Source organism: Schistocerca gregaria, chromosome 7, assembly GCF_023897955.1.
Source record: "Schistocerca gregaria isolate iqSchGreg1 chromosome 7, iqSchGreg1.2, whole genome shotgun sequence".
In the NCBI taxonomy this organism is placed as follows: Eukaryota; Metazoa; Arthropoda; class Insecta; order Orthoptera; family Acrididae; genus Schistocerca; species Schistocerca gregaria.
Window position 1 is genome coordinate 498,114,956 of NC_064926.1, and position 12,386 is coordinate 498,127,341.

Below are 12,386 nucleotides of genomic sequence, written 5' to 3' on the forward strand. Positions count from 1 at the left end.
TCTTTGTACTTAAAAAGCATGCACAGGTGTTTTTTTTCTATTTTTTTTATTTTTTAGAATATTGATGTGCAATTTTATTTTTTAGTTTGATCACAGCAGTGAAATATGCTTTCATTCAATAGTCGAACAGTCAAGGTTATAGTTACAGTGTATTGTTATGCAAATCCAGTGCCACAAACGGACTCCCAGAAGCCGTGTTAAAAGTTTATAAATGGCTGCCCATGCTCATGAATACCACAGTGCTTTGCCGGGAATGGACCTATTCAAGGTGACAGGCTCTTGTCTTTTCTCTGACCCTTGTCTTCCTATAATCCTTAAACTAACCCATCCTGCCACTTACAGGGTCCCAAAAGTTTAATGCGTACTCCAAAACATTGTGAAATTCTGCATTTTCCACAGTAACAAACATTGCGAGATTTGGAAAAGGAGATAAGTGACAGTTAAAAATCCTTGAGCTGACTGTGCATCCAACAGCAGAACTTAAGATATGTAGTCTGACATTTACCCTCCAAGCCAAGAAATCACACTTAGCGTGAAATAAATCTCTGCAACACCTCCTGTAAGCAAACATTGGAATTAAAATAGTCGACTTGACAGAAAATCCTAGGATGTTTTGGCCTTTTGTTAAGTCGGTAAATGGCTCAAAGTCATCTGTCCAAACTCTTTGTAACCATAATGGCACCTAAATGGAGGATGACATGGATAAGGTCAAAATACTAAACTCTTTTTTTTTTTTTTAACCGTTTCACTGAGGAAGATCACACTGTAGTTCCTCATTTAAATCATCACACTAACATCAAAATGACAGATATCAAAATAAGTGTCCATAAGATAGAAAAGTGATTTTGCTCAAGAGAAAAAAGCCCATGAAACCTGGCAGGATACCACTACTTTTCTAGCGGCAGTCCACTATAGGTTGCTTAAAGGAGCAAGGTTGCTGATGTTGGGCAAGAAAGTGCAGGTCAGTCTTGTTCTTGAGAAGGGTCATCAGATGGAAGCACAAGACTGACGTCAGTCTGTTGTAGAATTTTGGAACATGTCTGCTTTCATATTATCACATTTCCGGAGAACTGTGTCAACAATCGTCCTAATTTTAAATATACTGTTGCTTCCAATACTCACAGAGTTATCACTGAAGTGTAGCATTCTCAGAAGTAGACAAAAACGGTCTCAGGACATAATTTTGCTGAAAACTGGTGTGTTCAAAAGTGTATCTCTGGACCAATAATTACTTAATAGTGTCTTAACTTAGCCATTAGAAGGCAAACAGCAACAAAACAATAGATTTCCTCAAATCCAGTGTCTGTCCACTTTGACAGTCGAGAATTCAGACTCTCTAGTATTTTCTGTGGTATAAGTGTAAAAACGATTTGTTTTGCCTGCAATAAATTGCAACAGTTCTTGAGACATAAATATCACAAAAATTGAAAGAATACTTGGGTCAGTATCTAATTGACATTTGTGTCCTGAACTCGAGTCATTGAAATAATGGTTTAGTGGCTGGAAATTGGTTTCTTTCCAGTCAAATGTGTCACTTAGGTATGCTCTTTTCCAAACCGTTTCGCTGTCACTTTCTGATTCCTCAGATTCTGAGAGACTGCTGACTGTAATTCTTGCTCTCCCCTCTGATGTAAAGGACTGAGGCCTACAGCCTTGAGATTCTGTTGAAGACTCATCGCTGTTAACATCATCACTGTCGCTCTTAGTAAGCATATCTGGGATTTCTTTATCTGTTCAACCGTGGCAACGTGACATTTCTCACGTAGAAACTAAGAAAACTGACGAAAATACAAGAATCTTAAGTCGAGTCCTGCATAGAGGGAACACAGCAACAAATATATGTACACTGTCGAACTCTACAGACAGACAACTGAACAGGTACTGGAAGAGCAGGGTGGAAAGACAGCTCTGCGTGTATACACATTTGTAGCTCTCAGGTAGCTGTGACTCAGCGTGCCTAAACTTGTCCCTAGTGGTGGGAAGGTTGGTGGCGCGGTACGTGTAAACACGTCCTTAGGGAAGACCCAAGGCTACATCAGGTGCGCCAGGGAACAGCGAGCCATGACGAGTTTACACATCCCCAGCAGTCAGAGTTAAGATTATCCTCAGTAAATATAAATCCACAAAGGAGGTAACTTACAAATCCATTATTCAACAAAATCCATACCAGATGGGATTGATAGAGGAAATAGAGAAGATCCAAAGAAGAGCAGTGCATTTCATTACGGATTCATTTAGTAAATGTGAAAGCATCACAGAGATGCTCAGCCACCTCCATTGGCAAACATTGCCATAGACATGTTCTGCATCATGGTGTGGTTCTCTGTTAAAATTCCAAAAGTGTACATTCTGTTGGTATAGTTTTAATCTGGGCACCATTACTAGCTTGACAAATATCGAAACATTACGCCATTTCTCACCACATGTTCATAAGCAGGACAGGTGTTATGGTGTCTACTGTGGCGTGGATCCATTGTCTCAAATCTGTCGGATTTGTGATCTCCGTACAGCGATGATGATGAGTCCCAGTCAGGCACAACAAAAAGACTGTCACAAATAAAGCTTCGGCCATTAAGGACTTCGTCAAAACACACACACACACACACACACACACACACACACACACACACACACACACACACACACACGACTGCAGTCTCACGCAACTGAAACCATACACCGGATTTGTTTGTGGGTAATGCCTTTAAGGGGACGTTGTATGTCCTATGCCGCCAATGTTAACTTATCGAACTTTGTGACCCATTATCTTCGAAACTTTTTAAGACACCAACTTACAATTCTCCATAATAATTGAATGTGCCTTTCTAGGTACACTGAACTAGAATTATTACTAAAATTGTATTGTGGAGCATGTTACGGTTTTTTTTCCCTCAATTTTTTTGACAATTTTGTAAATAAATGAACATAAAAACAAAACAATTCCGGATATTTTAATTATTCTAGTTACGTATGTGTTGGATCTCACACTTTGCATGCTGTGAAAATTTCATGTCTCTACCATCAGTACTTTTTTAGAACTTCGATAAACATTTTTGGAAACAGTGATCAATAGAGTATTATATTTTAACTAAAGTTCAGTCTTGATCACAACACTTATGTCTCAATAACATAGGTGACCGGTTTCGGTTATATTTGTATAACCATCTTCAGACCTGTGAATTAATTTTAGAAAATACTAGAGACCAATCTTAAAATAAAATGAAAAGTGTCTAATGATAACAAAATTTTAACAAAATAAAACTTATTATACCCATGGCTTCCTTGGAGGATGGTAGGCAGAGCTCTCCTCAGCTGCTATGAAGTCAACTGACGGTTTAGTGCTGAGCATGAGCTTAAATATGCAGAGGCTCCACCTACTTCCTCTCGCACAACTTCCAATCAGCGTTCATAATATGACACTATTGTCAAAGTATACAAGTGCGAAATACACTAATAACATAAAATTGATTCATTTAAAATGCCTGATTAACAGATAGTTAGTATGTGTAAAACTTGTTTATATTTTACATAAAAACGGTAAACTACGATGTGTAATAGCTGTGCCCTCTATGGGCAACCTTAATACTATCACAGTGTCAGTTAAATCAGAGATGTAAAAGTCCTTGGAGTTGTGGTATATATCGATTATACCGAGTCGCCTACATCACAATTGCATCTTTGATGGATGTTGCAGAATCGTCTTACTTTAACTGTAGTTTTCGTAGTGACTTTCTTTATAACGGTAGGGTAGCAGCCAAGAGTAGGCTCCACATTATGTATGTATGAACAACTGATGAGAGCACTGATTAAATATTTAGAACTCATTGATCTAACAGTTTTATAATAATCAATTTCAATTTAATGAAAATTTTATATGTTGTATAGCATATTTTTCATACATAGCTTTTGCCATGGTTATAACTAATCTTATATTTTATAACAGGAGTAGGTGCATCTTCTCTATAAAATTTCGTCAAAAAGGTCATAAAAATATTTTTTGCGGAAATCTAACTGTTCATTGAGCAGCATTGATGATTTGGTTTTCATAAGTCAGCCTTTATTTGCATAATGAAGAACTTGTAGATTCTGCTCTACTGTCCCCTCAGCATGGTTGTTGAATGTTATGTGATGGCCGAATACAGATTTTGTTATGAGGTACCCGACAAATGTTCTTTGTACGTTACTGCAAAATTTCGACCTGTTTGGCCGATATATATTTTCTCACAGTCTTTACATTGCATCTTATACAATCCTGATCTGGTAAATTTTTCATTATCTTTACTTATGGTATGTCTTAATTTTTGTTGGAAAGTATTGCCAGTTGTGAATGCTATTGTTATTCCAGACTTTTTGAATAAATTGGTAATTCTATCTGATATATTTCCCATATGTCATCTTCATATATTTTGGATTACCTATTAGTGGAGTACTTTGTGATTGTTGCACTTTATTAAAAATGATATCTACTTGTTGTGTGTCGAAAGAGTTGGTCTTCGCAATTTGTTTTAAGATGGTCATTTCCTTTTTACCTCATTAGCTTCCAGTGGTAGTTTTAGTATTCGGTGTATCATAGACTTGAAAAATGCTTTTTTATATTTGTCAGGATGACATGATGTGGCAATAATAATAACAGTAGTGGTTGTAGGTTTTCTGTGTATGGTGAATCAATGTTTCCCATTGTTACTAATTATAGTGAGATCTAGATAGTTAATAGACTTTTGATTTTCATGCTCAACTGTAAATTGTAACTTTGGATGCATAGAGTTTAATTTTACAGCAAGCTTCTCAGTTTCATCTTTTGAACCATTATAAAGCTTGTAATATATGATTTTGTTTGCAATATAAGGGTTATTTTTCAGGAATTGCATCTCAATGTGGTTCACAAAAATGTCTGCAACTGTCCCAGCCAAAGAATTGCCCATTGCTAAGCCGTCTTTCTGACAATACATTTTAGTATTAAAACAGAAATAATTGTAGTCTAAAGTGAACCACATTGAGATGCAACTTGCCTAAATCTGATTATTTTTTCTTACTCAAGTAAGTCTTTTCACCACCTGCAGTTACGGAAAAAACTTAAAGAACTTTTTGGTTCTCTTTCAGTCTTTAATGATTGTCACTCCAACATCCATTTCAAAGGCTAATTTAGTAACTGAGTCACCTTTGCCAAATATTTGCAGAACACATGGTTTCTGTTCAGTTGTGCACATATCCTTGTCTGATTTGTAGCCTTTTTTAGGCTCCCTTACACTTCTGAATCACAACTTAATAAACTGTATAAAACTACACCGCAGATTTAAAATTGAAATGAATACAGTAATGAACTTAAAAAGCATGTGTATAAAACAACATATTAAAGAGTACAGTAAAGCAAACATCTACATCTATGTGATTACTTTGCTATTCACAATAAAGTGCCTGGCGGAGGGTTCAGTGAACCACCTTCAAGCTGTCTCTCGACCATTCCACTTTCGAACAACGCGTGGGAAGAACGAGCACTTAAATTTTTCTGTGCGATCCCTGATGTCTCTTATTTTATCGTGATGATCATTTCTCCCCATGTAGGTGGGCGCCAACAGAATGTTTTCACAATCGGAGGAGAAAACTGGAGATTGAAATTTCATGAGAGGACCCCTTCTCGATGAAAAACGCCTTTGTTTTAATGATTGCCACTCCAATTCACGTATCATGTCTGTGGCACTATCTCCCCTACTTCATGATAATACAAAACAAGCTGCCCTTTTTTGTGCAGTCTGGCAGTACAGTAGTCTTTTATCTGAGTATTTGTGAGATGTGTGGACACCTGTTGTGACAGGAGTAAAATCTATTGATAATGATGGCACACTGTTCTGTATGGGCTGCAGACGGATTTTTGGATAATCCAAGAAGCCAGGAAACCAAAGATGGGATAATAAAGTTTCTGCTATAGTCCTGCAGAAAGTCTCTTGCTGAAGCAGGAATCTTCCCTATTCAATCCCTGTCGTACAACCCTTTGATGTCCTACACAGTCACTGTTCGACAGTTTTCTGACCAGGCCATGTATATTCCACCCTTTTTGCATGTCAGTATCCTTGCGAATAAAATGGCCAACCATTTGGCAAGAGGAGTGATTATTCGCCCTCCATTAGTTTTGACGATCCCAGGTGAAGGTTTGCGGGTGCAAATAAAAGCTCTGCTTATTCAAAAATGGAATGACATCTGGTTGGCTACTGCCCCCTCTAATACATTCCACACCATCAAAACTGCTGCTGCATGTAGCTCTCCCCTTCTGCATGGAAGGAATCCATCATACTGTGTTGCCTCAATATTGGCCATACTGGGCTAATCGATAGTGTGTGTGTGTGTGTGTGTGTGTGTGTGTGTGTGTGTAAGTGTAAGTGTAAGTGTAAGTAATTGGCTACTCCTACACTATGGCTGTGTCACTCTACAGATAGTAGCTCATATCCATGCGAAATGCTCTCTCCTTTTGGCCCACCATGCTAATAACCCCCCCCCCCCCCCAATGAACCATGGACCTTGCGGTTGGTGGGGAGGCTTGTGTACCTCAGCGATACAGATAGCCGTACCATAGGTGCAACTGCAACGGAGGGGTATCTGTTGAGAGGCCAGACAAACGCGTGGTGCCTGAAGAGGGGCAGCAGCCTTTTCAGTAGTTGCAGGGGCAACAGTCTGGACGATTGACTGATCTGGCCTTGTAACGATAACCAAAACGGCCTTGCTGAGCTGGTACTGCGAACGGCTGAAAGCAAGGGGAAACTACGGCCGTAATTTTTCCCGAGGGCATGCAGCTTTACTGTATGATTAAATGATGATGGCGTCCTCTTGGGTAAAATATTCTGGAGGTAAAATAGTCCCCCATTCGGATCTCCGGGTGGGGACTACTCAAGAGGATGTCGTTATCAGGAGAAAGAAAACTGGCGTTCTACGAATCGGAGCGTGGAATGTCAGATCCCTTAATCAGGCAGGTAGGTTAGAAAATTTAAAAAGGGAAATGGATAGGTTTAAGTTAGATATAGTGGGAATTAGTGAAGTTCGGTGGCAGGAGGAACAAGACTTTTGCCCTATAATGAAAGATGCTAACTAGGAATATTCAAAATAAATTAGAAAATCAATTGCATACATAAAACTAAGCATAAAATCAGACCTAGTGTTATCCTCTTTAAAACAGAGGGCCAACCTTTCTCATTTATGAAAATGAAGATTGTATTCATGTATGTTAATAGCACAAAACTGAAAAAAAAAATGAATTTTTAGGGGGTAGATGGCAAAACAAGATGAGAAATAAAAATATCCCAGCTTGCTTTGTCACAAATGGTGCAGTAGGAATGTGGCTTTCACTGTCGCAACTGAGATAATAATGTAAATGATCTTCGCAGACTGTTCCTGACTCATTGCAGTGTGGCATCAGTAGAAAATTGCACAGGACCACCAGTCTTCCTCCCCTTTTGCTGAATTACTGCAGTGAATTGAACTTAACTTTCTGTGAAATACAAACTATCACCAGATACAGGTTGCATTGCATATTGAACATCTCTTGGACGATACCATTGACAGCAAAAATTACACAGCTGCGTACTGTTTTAATCATAAATACTCCATTGACGCACCTGCTGTCTTACACTGGCTGCAGTTCATTGTCCCAGAACATTGGAACACTTGTTGTCTTCCAAATGAAATGTGCTTCCGTCTTCTAGGACCACATGAATATGAAATTTAAAACATCTCGCAGTATTCTGGCTTTTGCTACTTATTCATTGAATCACCTTTGTAGAGCCTTCTTGATGTTTACCTTATCTGACGCTCATGTAATAGTGGCTAGGATAGTTCTATAAGAAACGTGTTTAATTTCAGTTTTAAGGCTGTTTGAAAATAGTAGCAGAAACCTGCACTTGGAACTAGAATGGAGCTTCAGTCAAGGTACAGAAGTAGAGAATATTATGTACAAGATTCCATGGGAGAAAGAAGTACATAATTCATGGCAGTTTTAGTCATTGTTCTTAGAAGTTTTACTGTTTTATGACTTTATTGACGGTTTTTGTAAATTTTGTTTGAGGCTTGGCTTTGGGGCAATGTCACATATGAAAACTGGCCAATGAGCAGCTTTAGTGTGTGTATTGTAAATGGCCGAACAAATCGTTTTCTTTCCACAGATACGAAAACAAGCTGTAAAAGACCTACCAAATTTGTGTAAGGACAACAACAAGCACACAAGGAAAATAGCAGACATTCTGGCTCAATTGCTGCAAGTTGGAGATCCTACAGAACTTAGCGTGGTTCATAACTCACTGATGACACTTTTTAAAATGGACGCTAAAGGTAAGGAGACTTTGGTTCATATTATCAGTTTACTGTTAAGTTACTGAATGATTGAAAGAATCCCTAGTATGCTTATTTCCATATTTTGCTTATACCTGCCTTCATTTTTGAGTATTTGAAGTGGTATCTACTAGCTCTCAGAGATGCAGCAAAACTTCGTATTAGAATTACCTGGAAAGTTATGATGCAAAACAAAGTAAATTTTCTGAGACACCATTCTTTTATTTTAATATGATGAATCTCAAGAATATACCTTCATTTGCTTTCCCATGTAATAATCACTAATGCCCATACATTTATTTCCTGCCCAAGTGTGTACTTACTTATCCCAAATTCATATTTTATTCCATCATCCACTTTATCACAGCCGCTTTTCAATATCTTCATTGTCTGAAAAATACTTTTTCGCCTTTGTATTCCTTAAACTTTGACAATAAATGATAGTCACTCTGTGAGAATAGGAGCACCAGATGCTCCCACCAAAGATTACCAACAATTAGTATGTGCAATACACAGACAGCCGTTATCATAAGCTGGTAACATATTTTTCCCAGCTGAAAACCTCATCTTGTGTTTAGAGTATCCTGGCACCATTTTATAACTCTTGCAAAAGACATGACCATCTGTGTGTGTCTATGTGACAAAATGTAGTACATTTCCATTGACTGCCATTTGTTGTTAACTTGCAACCCATCCCAGCTTTGCGAGATAGTATTTAGTACCTACAGCCAGATGACTTCTCTGGCATAGCGTATTTTGTTTGTGGTCCACTGGGTAAAGTTATGCATAAATTTCAAAGAACAACGTAAGTAACTGCATATCATCATTTTCATATAACTTCACCCATGTAAGCAGCACATGCCAGGAAAGCTGCCGGGTGGCATGGTGTTGTGTGTCGCATATTAATTTGGTACTTGGAATGACACCTCATTTCAGTGTGGTAGCACATTGTGGTGTAAATGATACGTTTACACCCATTCTAAATATTGTATGCTAATCTTGTGTGTGTGTGTGTGTGTGTGTGTGTGTGTGTGTGTGTGTGTGTGTGTGTGTGTAATAAAGAAAAAATAAGAAAAAAAACATGGATGATGTATGGGGTGTCTATATTAAAGTTGCAGTTTCAGAACACTGTAGAAAGAGAACCATTGCTCAGAATATCAAATTTGAAGAGCATGTTAATGACACAGGAGGAAATGTCACGGGAAAAAATTTTACCAATTGATGGCACTGTCATCTTGCATAGAAGTGATCTGACCCACACAGCCATACTGTTGCCGAGTTAGAATGACATCGGCGCACAGAAAAATCTCTTATAGTGTTTACCAGTGATGGTACAGGTAACAAGACCCGCAGGGCTCATCTCAAAAAAATACGGCCCTTTGAAGATGCAAGCCAGCGACACAACACAGTCACCTTTGTAGAATGAAGTGGTACTGGTTGATGTGCATGCAGGCTTTCCGTTACCCATATTCTGCAATTCTGTGTATTGGGTTGTCCTTGAGGATAGAAGTGGGCTTCGTCCGTCCACAGAATGTTCCATTGCCATACATTGTCTGCTTCCATGTGAGCAAGAAATTCCAAAGTGAACGTTTTTCTTGCTAGCAGGTCAGCAGAAAGCAACTTCTGAATATGGGTGATATTGTATGGATAGCAATGCAGAATGTTTTGTAGAATTTTATGCTCTGTCCTTGCAGTGATGTCCAACATTTCATCTATTGCCCGTCCATTGCAAGTTTGCACACCACTACTTGACCCCTCATGCAATGCTGTGGCCACATCTTTGACATACATTGGATCAACTACTTTCCTCCCTCTGCCACATTGCACTTTAAAAGAAATTGTCATTTTGAATTTTATAATCTTTTCTCCAGTCTGTTAGCAGACATTGGACCAATTTGCCAGCAGTGTGCGATCCTTCATGAGAGGTATAACTGTGTGCTGTGTGCCGTGTATCTCTTGGTGTGCATATTCTGACACTTAACAGTGCCATGTACTGGTAAAATTTTTGTTAGAGTTGTTTTTATTCCATGATGTTTCCCCATCTTGATGTTGTGATCTTTAGTCAGAAGACTGACTGACTGCAGCTCTCCATGCTATTCTATCCTGTGCAAGCCTCTTCATCTATGAATTACTACTGCAACCTACATGCTTCTGAATCTGCTTACTGTGTTCATCTCTTGGTCTCCCTCTGTGATTTTCACCTCCCTCTACATCTACATTTATACTCCGCAAGCCACCTTCCTCATGCAGAAACACACCCTCTTGAAACCTGGACAGCAAGCTACACTGCAATGCAGAGCGCCTCTCTTGCAGAGTCTGCCATTTGAGTATGTTAAACATCTCCATAACCTTATCACGCTTACCAAATAACCCTGTGACGAAACACGCTACTCTTCTTTGGATCTTCTCTATCTCCTCCGTCAACCCGACCTGGTACGGATCCCACACTGATGAGCAATACTCAAGTATACGTTGAACGAGTGTTTTGTAAGCCACCTCCTTTGTTGATGGACTACATTTTCTAAGGACTCTCCCAATGTATCTCAACCTGGTACCCGCCTTACCAACAATTAATTTTATATGATCATTCCACTTCAAATCGTACCGCACGCATACTCCCAGATATTTAACAGAAGTAACTGCTACCAGTGTTTGTTCCGCTATCATATAATCATACAATAAAGGATCCTTCTTTCTATGTATTCGCAATAGATTACATTTGTCTATGATAAGGGTCAGTTGCCACTCCCTGCACCAAGTGCCTATCCGCTGCAGATCTTCCTGCATTTCGCTACAATTTTCTGATGCTGCAACTTCTCTGTATACTACAGCATCATCCGCGAAAAGCCGCATGGAACTTGTGAGAAAAGCAATGGTCCCATAACACTCCCCGGTGGCATGCCAGAGGTTACTTTAATGTCTGTAGATGTCTCTCGAATGAGAACAACATGTTGTGTTCTGTTTGCTAAAAACTCTTCAATCCAGCCACACAGCTGGTCTGATATTCCGTAGGCTCTTACTTTGTTTATCAGGTGATTTCATTTCTTTCTTTTAATGTTTGCTCAGTGTACAGATTGAATAACATAAAGGATAGGCTGCAACCCTGTCTCCCTTCTCAACCATTGCTTCCCTGTCATACCCCTCAACTCTTATAACTGCCATCTCGTTTCTGTACAAGAAGTAAATAGCCTTTTTCTCCATGTGTTTTACCCCTTCTACCTTTAGAATTTCAGAGAGAATGTTCCAGTCAACATCATCAAAAGCTTTCTCAAAGTCTACATTTATCCTCTAGCCATTCCTGCTTAGCTGTTTTGCATTTCCTGTTAGTCTCATTCTTTAACTTTTGTATTGCCTTTCGCCTGCTGCATTTTTAAATTTTCAGCTTTCATCCATTAAATTCAACATCTCTTGGTTTGGTCCTCTGCTACCTACACTATTTTGTCTTGTAAAGCTGTTCGCTCGTGTTCTATTCCCATGTTCTAGTCAGCTGTTGCTCATTGCTCCTGAAACTCTCGACAACCTCTGGTTATTTCAACTTATCCAAATCCTTTTGTGCTATTTCTTCAGTTTTAATCCACACTTAATCAATAAATTTTGGTCAGAGTCCAGATCTGCCCCTGGAAATGCTTTACAATTTAAATTGGTTCATAAACCTGTAACCGTTGAATGATTAATCTGAAACCTTCCAGTGCCCTTAGGCCTCGTCCCCTTCTTTTATAATTTTTAAACAGTGTTAGTGATGATTAAATTGTGGTCTGTGTGAAGTTCTACCAGGCGGCCTCCACTTTCATTCCTTTCCCGTAGTCCATATTCAACTATTATTTTTCCTTCCCCCCCTTTTCCTATTATTGAATTCCAGTCCCCTAATCACAGTTAGATTTTTGTCTCTCTTTAAGTATCTGAATACTCTTTTATCTCATTATACATTTCATCAATCTCTTCATGTGAATAGCTAGTTGGCATATAAACTTGTACTACTATGGTAGGCATGGGCATCATGGCCATCGTTGCTACGGTAATGTGTTCACTATGCTGTTTGTAGTAGGTTACTTGCATTCTGTTTTAGTATTATG

At 38.8% G+C, this 12,386-nt stretch overlaps 1 protein-coding gene across 1 annotated transcript in view; it reads left to right on the forward strand.

Moving 5' to 3' along the window:
- LOC126281659 (apoptosis inhibitor 5) overlaps positions 1-12,386 on the forward strand; it is an 81,064-nt gene that overhangs the window by 6,082 nt on the left and 62,596 nt on the right. Inside the window, exon 3 of the mRNA XM_049980806.1 lies at positions 8,148-8,313. Coding sequence (XP_049836763.1) covers positions 8,148-8,313 — 166 coding nt within the window. The remainder of the gene's footprint in view (positions 1-8,147; positions 8,314-12,386) is intronic.